The sequence below is a fragment of the Neolamprologus brichardi genome, chromosome 15, assembly GCF_056152115.1.
Source record: "Neolamprologus brichardi isolate AB-2024 chromosome 15, ASM5615211v1, whole genome shotgun sequence".
NCBI lineage: Eukaryota > Metazoa > Chordata > Actinopteri > Cichliformes > Cichlidae > Neolamprologus > Neolamprologus brichardi.
The window spans coordinates 16,361,394-16,376,951 of record NC_142118.1 but is presented as its reverse complement, the minus strand read 5'-3'; the positions used below and the strand labels follow the sequence as shown (position 1 = coordinate 16,376,951).

At 40.3% G+C, this 15,558-nt stretch overlaps 1 protein-coding gene across 1 annotated transcript; it reads right to left on the bottom strand.

Moving 5' to 3' along the window:
- Window positions 1–259: 259 nt before the first annotated feature.
- On the bottom strand, window positions 260–15,179 carry gpr176 (G protein-coupled receptor 176). The gene is made up of 3 exons (XM_006792678.2): window positions 14,405–15,179; window positions 7,731–7,983; window positions 260–2,519 (listed from the first exon to the last, which is right to left on the bottom strand). The coding sequence occupies exons 1-3, from the start codon at window positions 14,634–14,636 to the stop codon at window positions 1,280–1,282; spliced, it is 1,725 nt and encodes a 574-aa protein (XP_006792741.1). The 5' UTR covers window positions 14,637–15,179; the 3' UTR covers window positions 260–1,279.
- Window positions 15,180–15,558: the final 379 nt, after the last annotated feature.

The following is a 15,558-nucleotide window of genomic DNA, read 5'->3' as shown; positions in this document are numbered from 1 at the left end:
CTTTTAAGTAGCACCGGTGGATATTATTTCAAGTCAAGCATGAGTGAACGATTCGCCTGATAACAGCATGGGTAGGATGCAGCATAGATTCAGCTCCTCTGTGGACATAACAAGGAATTGTGGGTAGCCCCGAAGGGAGTTACGGCTTGACAAATATTTGAAGTGTAGCCCAGCTCTGTTTACCTCAGCCAAAGGTGCAGGTCAAAGCTTTTACTGATGAATTCTGCATCACAAAGGAGACAGAGCCAGAAGTGTCAGTCAGAGATATTTAAAAGGAAACATGTTTTACAGAGCGTCAGATGATATAAAATGTGCACTTGGTATCTCTGCTCTTACTTATTATACAACATTTTAATTGAGCAACTGATTTTCAGGAAATCTGTGAGAAATCATTAAGATTGATGTAAGGTCGCTAAAAGATCCCCAGTCTGCATAAACCTGCAGATTTCAGTATATGTGATGCACTTCCAGAAACCAAGACTGAACACACAGTTGAACTCTGATTGTTTCACATTGTAAACATGTATTTGCATACTCTACGTCAGTGTTTTAATCTTATGAAAACCATCCACATCGAAAGTGAAAATCACGACAACATCTAAGACACTACAAGAAATGTTCAGAAAGTGGAATTTGACAAAAAACAAAGGCAGCAGACAGTTTGTTAATACCCAAAACATTTCTGTAAATCAAACATAGAAAAGAAAAGTCCCATAATGGGTTAAGTGAAAGGACCAACACTGAGATGTGTTCATATACAGAGTGCAATCATATTAGAACTATTTTTAAAAACTGTTTTGTTAGCAGGTCCATAATGCTTGCTTGATTATTTGCTGTGGAAATATATTATCCATTATCAGTGCATCCCTCAAGATAATTGGATTTGTACAGTGTTGTTTGACTACTGATGTCACCTCCAATAAAAAGAAAGATTTATAAAGGTATCTATTTTCCTTCATCATGGAGTCATTGTGGAAGTCCTTAATTATAAAACTGGACCTCTCGAAGAGCTGTGAAATTGGATGGAATGGACATATTTGTCACACTAGAAATATTATATTGATATCAAATTGATTCACAAATGGAAATACAGTGCATCAGGGAACCTGCTTTTATGCAGTAAAATGCCGAACCTGAACTTCTACAAGAGCTACAACTGCAAATCAGAAGAAGGAACCAGAAGAAACCATGCAGACATCATTGTCTTCTCCCAGGCCCAGTTGGGGCCAAAGGAGTTCTGATTTTTCCAGTGTTGCAGATCAGAGGCCAACAGTACAGTTCATGGATCCACGGTGGGAATTGTGCTGACCTTGTTGTTCCTGCTGATCCTGCGTTCTGGCTTCTGCTTTGGCACTTTGGTCTGGATCAGCTCCTCGGGCGTGTTACCCAGCGGTGGCAGTAGCCTTTTCTTGCTATTCCTGGTCTCAGGTAACCACTGAGGTGGCAGCTCAAAAGGTCCAAAACCAAACTGTGGGGAGTCCTCTGCTTCTGTAGGTGTAGCAGGTGCCACTTGTGATGAAGAGGCATAAGCGCATGTATGGACTGGAGAGGCCCGGGGGGCTATAACTGAAGGAGGGACCTCCTTGGTGATAACCAGCCCTCCTCCTGTGCCCTGCAGAGAGTCCTTTTTGTTAATCACTTCACCTCTGAGGCTTCCCATTCTTGATCCACCTTTCTGGTCATCTTTGGGCCCTGAGCCTTCTCCTGATCCTTGAGATGGGATCTCCACATCATTCTCCACATCCTCCTCCTCTTCTTCTTCAGACGGTCTGAAGATCTGTTGTTGGCCAATGTTAAACATCTCTAGAAGCTGGCTTCCAGATCGACCAGCAGTCTCCAGTCCTACTGGCTCCCCAATCACTCCATCTGCTCCTAAAGAAGCCAGACCTCCAGTGCTAACCACGTTACGGCGGCTGTAACGTCTGTGAATCCTGGCCAGCAGGTCCAGACAGCTGTGACGCGCTGAGCGGTTAACAGTCAGAAACAAAAGTGGGTTGGTGAGCAAGGATACCTTAGGAAGCCAGAGGGCTGTGAGATACAGTGAGACAGGCAGCTCTTTAGCATCTGCCAAAATAGTGCGGTAAAATACTAAGGCCCCATAGGGCGCGCTGCAAGCTGAGAAAGCCAGTACCACAGCCAGAAGAGTTACATGAAGTTCGGCTTCCCTCTGGGACACGTATGGGATAGAGATGCTGTTCTGGGGAGTTCGCAGAGCTGCGATGATCACCTTCTTCTTCTGGCTGGCACTTAGTGCTCTGCGGATCAGAAGCATGAGAAGGAAGACCATAGCCAGGGGGAGGATCACTGTGGTGATGTTGTAGATCAACACATACACCATGTGACTTAGCGAGCGGGCGGGGTCATTTGAGCAGGATGAGGTCACGTATACATCAGTCACATTGGTCACAGCAAAGACGGGGAGGCTGACCACAGTTGCATGGACCCAGATATAGATGACCAGATCTCGAGATCTTGCGTCTGAGATTTTCCTCTCCAGTGGGTACAAGACTGAGTAGTATCTACAGACAGAAAGACAAAGTAATTCAATGCTTAACAACATGTATTTGATATTTTTATCCATTTCCAATGTTCTAAACCCACTCAATGTCCATTATGCGTTTCCTACTTCACCTTCTAGAGGCTTATTCAGAGAAGGCTTTCTTGCCTTGCTGAATGGAAGAAGTAATGAGTAATCTGTTTTCGGGCTAAAATAGAAGCAAAAATCCACATAGGCTGTGAGGAAGGCTTTATTCCACTTTACACATGTGCCACACATGTTTGAGATTCCTCATGTTAGAACATTTCTTACAAGCAATTTCTTTTGAGTTATTTGGAGCTAGCTTGCTGACAAAGCCAACTAGCGTTAGCTGCTAATTTAGCAATCTCTCGTCCAAAAAGTTGTGACTTCTGGCTCAACAAAATAAATAAACCACTCACAACTCTAAGCACTTGTTACTACGCTATACTTGCTACTTAGCTCTCCTGTGTAATCTGTGGTTCCTTCTGTTTATCACTGAATACAGTAGCTAACTGCCTTCTCAGCCTGATTGTAGAGGAGAGCATCTATTAGCAATAGGTACAGGGCTGATAACAGCTGATAATGGTTATTAAATGGTCTGATAACATTCAAATTGGGCGCTTTCCCCAGTGCAGAATTTTTTACATCCTAAAGCTTGTAGCAAATCAAAAGAGGCATAGTTTTGGTGATGTTCACACTGTGAAAAAAAGCTTTTTCCTAAGCCAGAGTGTCACCTGAGTCCAGGCATACTGAAAATGCTCACGGAAATCCATCTTATCGTGATTTATGTGAAAATTATTTTAAGATAAACGTCAAAAATACTGACGTATGAGCTTGAAGGGGTTTTAGCAGAAAGGTAGTGCTGGTGTAAAATTATTGAATCCATTATACAAGCTCCAAATAGACAAAAAGGTGAGAGGTGCAGTTTTCTGGGGGTTTATTTTATGTAGTTACTAAATTTATCCTGCAGCCTCTTCACATATTTATTGTATTACATAGGCTTATTATTTGTCACAGCCATTTTGAGGTATTTTTATAAACAGGAAAAACAGGAAATTCCACAGGAAATGGACAAAGCTCAGTTATCTAAAAATAAAGCCATATGTGCCATTTTTAGTGGCCACTTTGGATACATTCAATCATGAACATTTAGCCCTTTTTAGATCAAAGAATTTTAATTTATCCATGGTATATTAACTTCTGTAGAGGTTAAAATTATATGGGTGATCTCTTGATAACTGCAATGCAGATAATAGCATGCAGATTGCCTCACATCCTTTTGTTTTCCCTTACTCATAAGGAGAGTAAACAAAATGAAAAAGTCATTACTACGATGTCCCTTGACTATCTTGTCTGTGCTGCAGTATGATTGTGTGTGTTCGTGTGTATGTACACTGCAGTCCCAACCTGTGTACAGAATATCTACAGCCTCGATTACCCTCCTAGAGAATAAATAATTCATTGGTTTGATATCATTCTGACTGTACCAGTTGCTATGGAGGCAACATAATCTCTATAGCAGTGAAACGAGGGCTGGGAAGAGGTTGCAACAATACAAAGTCTCCCTGCAATCACTATAAAGTTGGTACAGGATATTCACCTACTACTGCAGTCATCCATATTATCCATGGTATATTTTAATATTATAAATTAATATTCAGAAAAATGTGGCTTCTGTGCACTTTCATGCTCCATTTTGAACATGTCTATTTATGATATTTGCTATTTTTTTCGGCATTACATACAGAAGCTGTGTTATCTTAAGCTGCAACACACAAAGAGATAAAAACATGATTCAATAAATATCATATAGTAATAAGTCATGTATACGATTCTGAAAAATGAACTCTTTTAGGTTTTCTCAATACTTGTATAAGTATATTTTTTATATTTCGTATAAGTCTGTGCATCTGTACTTGGGCTGCCCACTGTTTTCTGTGCCAATTTTCTATTTTCTTACTCGATTTTTTAATTTTTTTTTATTAATTTTTTTAAGCAAAAATAACACTGGTGTGGAGAAAATACAAACATTAGAGCCACTGACTAACTACAGTCATTTTTACACATGAGTTCTGTACAATGTTGAGAGACTCAGCTGAGAACATTCTGTGAGAAAGGTCAACTATTCAATTCAATTCAATTCAATTTTATTTATATAGCGCCAAATCACAACAAATGTCGCCTCAAGGCGCTTCATAGATACAGAGAAAAACCCAACAATCATATGACCCCCTATGAGCAAGCACTTTGGCGACAGTGGGAAGGAAAAACTCCCTTTTAACAGGAAGAAACCTCCGGCAGAACCAGGCTCAGGGAGGGGCGGCCATCTGCTGCGACCGGTTGGGGTGAGAGAAGGAAGACAGGATAAAAGACATGCTGTGGAAGAGAGACAGAGATTAATAACAGATATGATTCAAAACAGAGAGGTCTATTAACACATAGTGAGTTCAATTCAATTCAATTCAATTTTATTTATATAGCGCCAAATCACAACAAATGTCGCCTCAAGGCGCTTCATAGATACAGAGAAAAGCCCAACAATCATATGACCCCCTATGAGCAAGCACTTTGGCGACAGTGGGAAGGAAAAACTCCCTTTTAACAGGAAGAAACCTCCGGCAGAACCAGGCTCAGGGAGGGGCGGCCATCTGCTGCGACCGGTTGGGGTGAGAGAAGGAAGACAGGATAAAAGACATGCTGTGGAAGAGAGACAGAGATTAATAACAGATATGATTCAATACAGAGAGGTCTATTAACACATAGTGAGTGAGAAAGGTGACTGGAAAGGAAAAACTCAATGCATCATGGGAATCCCCCGGCAGCCTACGTCTATTGCAGCATAACTAAGGGAGGATTCAGGGTCACCTGGTCCAGCCCTAACTATATGCTTTAGCAAAAAGGAAAGTTTTAAGCCTAATCTTAAAAGTAGAGATAGTGTCTGTCTCCCGAATCCAAACTGGAAGCTGGTTCCACAGAAGAGGGGCCTGAAAACTGAAGGCTCTCCCTCCCATTCTACTTTTAAATACTCTAGGAACAACAAGTAGGCCTGCAGAGCGGGAGCGAAGTGCTCTAATAGGGTAATATGGTACTACAAGGTCATTAAGATAAGATGGGGCCTGATTATTTAAGACCTTGTATGTGAGGAGCAGGATTTTGAATTCAATTCTGGATTTAACAGGAAGCCAATGAAGGGAAGCCAAAACAGGAGAAATATGCTCTCTCTTTCTAGTCCCTGTCAGTACTCTTGCTGCAGCATTTTGGATTAACTGAAGGCTTTTCAGTGAGTTTTTTGGACATCCTGATAATAATGAATTGCAGTAGTCCAGCCTGGAAGTAATAAATGCATGAACTAGTTTTTCATCATCATCACTCTGAGACAGGATATTTCTAATTTTAGAGATGTTGCGCAAATGGAAGAACGCAGTCTTACATATTTGTTTAATATGTGCGTTGAAGGACATATCCTGGTCAAAAATGACTCCAAGGTTCCTCACAGTGTTACTGGAGGCCAAGGTAATGCCATCCAGAGTAAGAATCTGGTTAGATACCATATTTCTAAGCTTTTCAGCGCCGAGTACAATGACCTCAGTTTTATCTGAGTTAAGAAGCAGAAAGTTAGTGGCCATCCAAGTCTTTATGTCTTTAAGACATTCCTGCAGTTTAACTAATTGGTGTGTGTTATCTGGCTTTATGGACAGATAGAGCTGGGTGTCATCTGCATAGCAGTGAAAATGTATGCTATGTCTTCTAATGATGCTGCCTAGGGGAAGCATGTATAATGTAAACAGAATTGGTCCTAGCACTGAACCCTGTGGAACTCCATAATTAACCTCAGTGTGTGAACTATGGACAAAGTGCACAACAGGAAATAATCAGCTTTAGGCACAGTTTTAGGAAATATTATACACATAGCCAGCACCCAATAATAATTAATGAAAGTAAAAGGTTAATTAAATGGTATAGCATAAGAAAATAAAATTAAACTAGTTAAACAATATGCTTCAAATACTTCAGCTAAGATAAAGTGGGGAAATAATTAAAATTATCACCTGCTGATTTTATAGGTTTGCTCATTTACAAAAATGCAGAAAAGTAAATTACATAAAGGTTCAAAATTGATTTGCATATCAGTGAGTGAAATAAGTACTTCATCCCCTACAAGCAAGTCAGAGTCTGTGTGCTAATGTGGCAGACAGATTGCGTTCAATCATTCAAACAATGACAAATACTCCTGATCTCAATTTATGTGTACAAACCACACCTGTCCAGAGAATCAATTTCTTCTATTCCAACCTCTCTACCACCACGGGAAACACTAAAGAGCTGTCAAAGGACATCAGGGACACAATTGTAGACCTGCACAAGACTGGAATGGGCTACGAGATCAACAGCAAGAAGGTTTATGAGAAGGTGAGACCTGTTGGTGTGATTATTTGGAACTAGAAGAAATATAATGACCATCAATCATCCCCTATCTGGAGCCAGATCATGCCTCATGGGGTGAGCTACACAGGACGAGGATGTTAATGATCTCAAGGCATTTTGGACCAAGAGCATCATTGGTAACAGACTGCGCTGTAATGTAAAGGATTCAGAGAAGGCTTGGAAGAAAGTCCTGGGGTCAGGTGAAACCAAAATCGAGCTCTTTGGCATCAGCTCGAGCCGCCGTGTTGGGATGAAGAGAAAGGCTGAGGATGCCCCAAACTACCCTATCATCCCCACAGTGAAGCACGGAGGTGCTAAGGGTACAAGATGACTTCGCTGCATCGAGGAGCCAATGGACAGGGCCATGTACAGTCATTTTGAACGAGAATTTTCTTCCCTCAGCCAGAACACTGAAGATGAGCTGTGAATGGGTCTTCTAGCGTGATAATTACAAACATTAACCCCAGGTTAAAAAAGGAGTGAGATCAGAGAGCTGATATAAAGGACCCACTTTTTTTGCCCCAAGCGGTCCATCCAGATACAGAGAGGTGAGTAGGAGGTGCATGTTAGTGTCTTTCAAAAGCATAATTTAAACACAGTGATTCTGGCTACAAACCTGAAGTGAGAAAAAATAAACACATCACTCATTTTACTGAAAGGATAGAGGGCTCTTTGGGTTTTGTAATTTCAAGCGCAATCCACACTTGATGACTGAAAACAAATGATGCTGCCCTTATCTACTTTAATTCTGTGTATACACTGAAAAGTACATTGTTTTTGCGTTTACCTGTCCAATGCGATGGCGCTGAAGCTCAGAACGGTGACAGAGCAGAAGAGTTTGTGGAGGAACTTGAGAGCTTTGCAGAGCACCATCGTGTGAAGCCACAAGCAGCACCGAGGATTGGCTCCGAGTGCCACATCAAAGGGGATGCACACCAGGCCGGCACAGATACAAGACCATGCCAGGTTCTTGATGAATCGATTGGTCACTGTTTTAAAGACGTTTGTGCAGCAGGTGCACCACAACATGGTGGCATTACCTGTCGAGAGAAAGAAAGATGTTTAAAGATTTCGAATAAAATGAGATTAAGTTTGCCTACTAACCTGCACCCCTCAGTAGAAACTACAATTATCGACTCCTATAAGTCTGCATCTCTGCCAGCCAGTCAGGTTTTGTTTATACGCACTCATTGTAATAAATGTAATGAAGATTTTATTAATTTAAAGGTTAGCTCCAAGGTTTGGTGTCACCAATCCTGCATCCAACCAAATGTGAAATATGGTCACAACTTGGTTTTCTGATCTTGAGTTAAAGTGTAGAATTATGGTCATATTATCAGTTCACATACAAAAACTTGAATTCTACAGTCTGTGTTGTCATCATTCTAACTCAGTTTAAATAAAGGTTGGAAACCTGATCGCTGGTACAAGCAGCCCTTTCCTTTTGTTGTGCTGGTATGAGTTTCTACCAGGCACACCATAGATCTCAAAGAAAAGACCTGGTTAGCTTGAAGACTAAATTGCCCATTGACAGGAAGGAAGGCTTACTTTATCTTAGTGATCTGCTATAGCACAGATGAATGATTTCTCAGCTGCTTATTCCTGACGTCCATCCAGGACAAACACTGCGACTGAACAATGTAAGGAATGCAAGTACTTCTCGGACTGAGATTTAAGCTAACTGACAGATGTACGAAAGAAAAGAAAATGTGTCACTTTCAATCTGCTCGTTTTACAGTTTTACACTTGCCATCAATAAACTCATCTGTGAACTGGAAGTCTTTACACATTAGATTGGAAGCTGCCTCGCAGCAGGACGAGGCATCCGCTACCAAGAATACTGCTTCAAATCAAAATCAAACTCTTTATGAATTTGTCCAAAAAAAAAAATGGGGGGGGGGGGGGGAGTTCAATTTGAATCACAAAAAACACAAATCATACCCACTCACACCAGATTAAGACCATCGCCTCCTGGAATTCACAGGATTCACAGGACAGATGAGAACTGACCCCACCTCACACACACACTTCCTTTTCAAGACTCTTATGCTAATCACATGACATAAGACAATAAGCTGCCAGGTGGCACTGGTTAAATCAGGTTATGTTTTCATAGAAAAGTCTTCCACTGTACTTCACTAAATACCATCTAATAATGTTTTATAAGGCAAACAAGGATTGAAATGGTTTTAAACATTGGTTGATTTCTATCTAGGTTGATTGATCATACTGATTATTTTTGCAGGTCTACAGGATCAGTTCCACCTGAACCAAGCGAGACCACAATTGATGGTTGCAAGGAAGAAACAACATTTTTATGTTTCTATTTTGCGCTGCATAATTTGGTCTGCATAATTAGTAATTAAGTTTCAAAAGGTGAACTTTTTCCTTCTTGCACTGCATTAACTCATGTCAGGTCACATGGGACCCTGTGTGATTTCAGCTCCTTCAAAAGTAATTACCCACAGAGTGTTAGCTGCACTCTGGCTGAGAGCAAGATGTTCTGCAGTGAAGGAAACCGTTTCACGTTTTTCCTGAGACCTGTGCTTTAAAAAAAAGGTCTCAGTTTGTCAGAAAAAAAACGCATTCATCGTCAGGTAGATGGGGGAATAGAAAAGTAACCATAGTTTATAAAACTAAATGAAACAGTCGTGAGAGAGAAAAAATACCTTTTCTATGAAAGCAAGGTCATATATAACAACCACTTATCCCTGATTTCTGTTGTTATGTACCTCAGGAGGTTTCAAATGGAGGCGGAAGAAGCTGTTTTCAGCAGGACATGGTGTGCTTTAACTATGTAGAACTCGATTAACATGCTGTGATACAGAATAGCACATAGGCGTGGTATTTCGGAGAAACCCTGGTAAAAGTACATTCTGCTAGGCTGACTAATGTGGAATAATTAAATCATCACAAATATTCATTATTTCAAATGCAAACTACATAAAAATAATGTTTATTACAAATGTCTGCTCATACGGTATGTTGACATTTTATCTTGCTGCCTTTGGTCTCTAATGTAAGGCAATTAATACCCAGTCTTTCGAAAGAAAGAAAGAAAGAAAGAAAGAAAGAAAGAAAGAAAGAAAGAAAGAAAGAAAGAAAGAAAGAAAGTGTGATACTACATTTATAAGGCGATAAAACTATTACTTAAGATATTTTTGTCTAGATCATTTCCAGAGTCATGCTACCATGTAATGTTCAAAGCAGATTTCAATAATCAAAATACAAGAGTTGATTTTTATTTGATAGATTTCAGACAGAAAATTAAAACCAAATTTAATCTCTGTTAAATACTCATAGAAACTGGTAGCTGCCAAAGATAGAAAACTGCTGTGACAAAAAACAAAAATTGTTTTATTTTTTGTTTCTTCAGGACTTGTATTGTCTGAAAAAACAACATCACCTTGTACTTTTGAGCCCAGAATGCTCGCTGGGCATTTGAGGAACACCTTGGTAACCATAGTCAGAGCAGCCAATAGCGAGAGAGCGCAAACAGTACGGATGATTATTTTGCCCGCTTAACAAATGGCACCCTAACTAGCGGTAGCAGCAACGTGGTCTGCTTCAAATTGAGCTGGATCATTTTCCTATTGATGTCTAAACACATGCTGTTCGACATGCTAAGTACACTTAACAGTTTTTTACTTACATCCTGGTGATTTATAATTAACCTAGTTTTAGTGACAGGCTCATTTAGGAGCAGTAACCGCAGAGCTAGTCAGCCACATAATTCCCCACAGACCTTAATACAACTGTTGGCAAAATCAGCCAGTGCCATGCACACTGTGACACATTAATGAGATTTGCAGTAAAACTCAAATCTTTGCCTTATCAGTGAAACTGCATAATTATGGCAGCAAATGTTATACATTAAAAAAAAAATCAAAATTTTGAGGAATATGTATTCTCCCTTTCTAGGAGAGTTAGATGAGAAAACTGGAATGGCTCGCACATCTGTGCATTTAGGGGGGGGGGGGGGGGGGGGGGGGGGGGCATTTCTTGCTGATGCCTCTCTCTTCAGTTCAGTTTAGTTTATATTTTAGGAAGAGTTACAGCTTTCTAATGGGGCCTATCTAGGTCTGTTTCTGCAATGAAATGACTGCGTCAAACTAATTTCCTCTTTATTTATGGTGTAAACAAACAAGATTTCCTAACTGGTCAACTTTGGAGGTATTAGGCATGTTTGGAATTTAGCACTTTCCCCTCCTACCAGGGTTTAAGCGGTTATCCTTAAAGGCATGAGACAGAAATGCCCTTCTGATCCAAATCTGAAAACACAACAAGTGTTACAGAAACATTTCTGAAACGTGACAAAATCAGAATGAGACTACGGTCACATTTGAGAAGACTGTGTTTCTACACAACTTAAAGATAATAATGTAGAGCATTACAAATGCAGTGGTTAAGTGGTGTAAAAATAACCTACTAACTTCGAACGCCTTTCACCACACCCATCAACAAGTGCCCATGATTCTCTGGAAAGCTGCACACTTCCTATCTGGACACATGTGGATCCAGATGGGAACATTGAGGAATTAAATGGGATATTTAACACCTGCCAAAGTACTCAGCAAAGTACTTTTGCTGAAACAACTATATGGCTATATGTCAGTCAACTCCCAAAACAGCATTTTACAGCACAGTGTGGCTTTTCAGACCTGTTAATCAGCAAACTAGCTTGATGTTAAGCCAAGGATCCCAACATTTCAAAACATAAAGCAAAAGACGAAGGGGAGGCAACCTTAAAAGAAGCAGAGGAATTTCTATCGTTAATTACTTGTGCTGGAAAACAAACCTTCAAATTTAGATAGCAGGGTTTTTTTCCACTAGAGAGACTGTTCGTAGGCCTAATTTGTGATAGAAAAACCCTTCTTACATATCCATATCCATGAGTTCAAATGCTCCACATTCATGCATTTTAGCTTAATGTTGTTCAAAGCTTCAAAGGAGATCCTACAGTTATAACTTATTAGTCTTATTAGTGTTGTTTTGTTGCACACATCTACAATGTGTGTTAAACAAAATCTTTTAAATTTAAAAAAAAAAAATGTCATTCTTCTCGAGTTTGAGTATTTCAGACCCAGAAGGTGGATGATTCAGCGAGTTAATACCGATACAAAGTGCACAAACTAAGTGAAAACAATCTGCATCACTGAGAATTTAATGAGCTCTGGATGTTACCACATCGAGGCTTTTCAACAAATTTGCAGTTTGTGCAACATTTAATTTCCTTCACCTTCGCACATCTCTCTGTGCCATAAGAGAAGAAGTCATAAGCAGATACAGAAGGCAGTTACTTTTACCACACATTTATCTTTTCCATGTCAAATGCCTCGGGTAATAAACATGAATCCTTCCACGATTTGTATTGATGTGCCCAAGTTGTTAATGACACAGATGCCTCCAAAACAGACATCTCCCCATAAAAATTGCATGTTTTTTTTCCCCTTTCAGCCAGTGATGCAGGTTTTCTTTTGGGCACTAAAACCCCCATAGAGACAACAAAGTGCCTACATAATGGAACCAGCATATCCTGCTCATCTATGATAATAAGTGATGTCTGAATATAAATATGATGCAGCTAGGCTTTTATCATACAACCAAAGCCTTTTTTGAAATCATTAAAAGTAGCTTGAGAATTGACCACAGACACTTTTTTAGGGGACTCAACTTCAAAAGACAGCCCCGTGGAACCGTCATCAGTTTAACACTCATCATTTTATGCTGCAGGTAATATAATGCATGTATTTAAAGGTGCCCACTGATGAAGTGTTCAGTTTCTGATTGGTCCTGAAATTGATTCAGATATCTGATGCTAATCATCTTTATTTTTTCCAATAATAATTATTACTGTGGTTATTGTGATTATTTCATTAGCAAAGGGGAACCTATTACTGTTATGGCACACACAGTCTGTTTGTATTTTATCACTCAGTGTCTTATAGCTGTCATTAATATGTCTCCAAGAATCTTAGTGACCACACAAAGGTGCCCTGTTGTATTGACGTTAGAGAATTTATGCTATTCACCTTCCTGGAAGTGGGTTTGGTTCATTGGTGTATGTATTCCCTGTGACACGTAGAGCATGCAGAGAGAAACAAAAAGGCATTTTGAGCCATGCTGCCAGAGGGCAATTTTTACAGCTAGTCAGGGCACGCTTCTCTGACTCTGCACATTGCACTGAATAGCAGGAGGTGGCACTGGATCAAAGCAAGTCATTTGGATGTTTTTTTTTTTTTTGTTGTCCGTTTTGTATCAGTTTCACAATATTTCATCATGGTGAGCTGTGCTCCTGCTTCTCACTGAGCTCATATGTTTCCATACAACACTAAGGCTGTGTGTGTTTCTGTAGCAGGGCAAAAAGGGCAACACAAAAACATTTGCGACAAATAACACATTTATTTGTAGCAATCATTAGAAGCAGGTTAATTATGCTTCTGGCGATCTATATGATGGAGACGTGTGCAGACGAGTGTGCAAGAGCAGTAGATTATTCTACACAGCTCCTTCCACACTTATACCACCATCATCATCACTGATGTCTAGTCAACACATATTCAACTCTAAGGAAGTTTAAAACATGTAAGTTACTGCTACTATTTATCAGTTTTCTGGTGGAAAAAAAAACTCAATAAAAATCTTCTTTGCTGACTTAAATATACAGCAAATTTTGCCAAAGTATTTCTGCTTATTTTAAATGGAATGCATCCACGCCAAACCAGAAAATCAGGAGTTATATGTGTGACTGGTTTAGTGTTATTTGAATGGTTTTAGCACCTTGATCAAACTTATACATGACTGCAGGGGGCTGAGATTCTTTTTAAACATCCTATATTCAGAACACATCATGTGAAGCCTATGTGGGGATAACTAAGTGATAACACATCTTGGCATTTTTGGCATTTTAAGTGTGGTGGGCTGTGAGGCAAGGTAAGCAGGTGACATGGGCAGTGGGTTGTTTATATTTGGCAGCTGCTGGTGGTTTTAACGGGATATTAGATTAAAAATAATAATAATGTACACTTGTAGCAGTTTTGTTTGTTTCTAATAAACTGGCCTACGCACTCATTTATGTGATGCTTGTCTTACTTTTTAGTCGTCATTTGAGTTTTCTTTTAGTAGAAGATACTAGTTTTACTAGTTTACTATTTCATACTGACCAGAAGATGATTGATTGGCTGACTGATAAACGCTGGAAAAAGTCTCAGATATTTCAAATACATTCTACTGGGACACAGGTTGTCCGCACAGGAAGATCCCCTAACACAAATCTTAGAGTCTCACTGTTTTCAATGGTATTTGAAAAGCGGTGCCCTGTAGTTCAAAACCTGTGCAGCTGTTTAATCTAAATTAAGAAGAAATGAATAAGTAAATACATAAACGAGGCTGGGTTTTTAATATGTTTATGATTCCCTACTGAGTTTGCATTGAATGTGTGGGAGTACTGAGCGGACTTACCGATCAGCGAACCTAGGAGGATGAAAACCTGAACGGTGGTGGTGAAGTCCCGGTAGGCTTGCTCTCGCACGAGTCGCTGCCGCTCGTCCAGCCCGGTGCCCTCGGCAGGCGGGCTGCTGTCCCACCGGGTCGATGGGCTCGAGGCGTTCAGTAGATCCAGCCAGAGGTGGGCTGCTGTGAAATTGACTGCACCGTCCCCCACCATCGCTGCCCGGCTCCCTGCACTATCCATGTCGATTCACGCCGAGATCCTAAATATGCCTTTCTGTTGTTGTTGATGTTTGTTTGTTTGTTTTTCAAGAAAGCTGACAAAGAGTCAACAGCCAAGAGTAAAGGGGCATTTCTGACCTGCTTTTTTTTTATAGTAAAAAGGGGGATAATCGACATATCACATCTTATGTTGCATGGGAGATCTCCATAAAGATTTAACACGGACACAGGCAGGAAATGCGTTCCTCTGGCAGCAATGAGATGATCTTTTGTCAGTAATTATGTCTGATAAATTAGGGAGGAAAATACATGTTAAAATAATCCCAGTCCGTATCAAAGCACGGGGAGATGGAAAGCCTACGCTGTATGCCCCATATTTCCCCAGTAATGCGGACGCACGGCAGAAATCGGTCACTGAAATCCGTGCGCAGTGTGGCTGGATGGATGCTGGACTATCTGACACCCAGTGCACCTAAAACCACACCGGTTTGCGAAGTGTCCATTCCGGGAACGACGCCTGCAGCACCGAGAACACAGGACCATCACCCCTCGCCGTCCAGAAAAAATAAATAAATAAATAAAAATATGTGTGGCTGACAGACTGTTACTCCTGCTGCCGCTGCCAATCGCACTGTCAGAGGCCGTTTATTGGTAGACTGGATGGTGCGGGGAGCCTGCAACTGAATATTTAACAGCGTGAGGTGCAAGACTGAAGAGGAGAGCCCTCCTCTTCATGTAGCACCGAGAAACTCCACTTAATCTTATGAATGACAAGCAGCATGGAGGAAGAGGAGCCTGGCTGATACCGAGAAATAAAGGTAACGGATGGCTACATTCCTAATAGGCTGTTAAATCACTAAAAAAAAAAAAAAACCTTTAAGGAAATACTTCATTACATTACTTCACCTTAAAAGTCGTGTTTCTAAGCACTCTATAAACCTTTA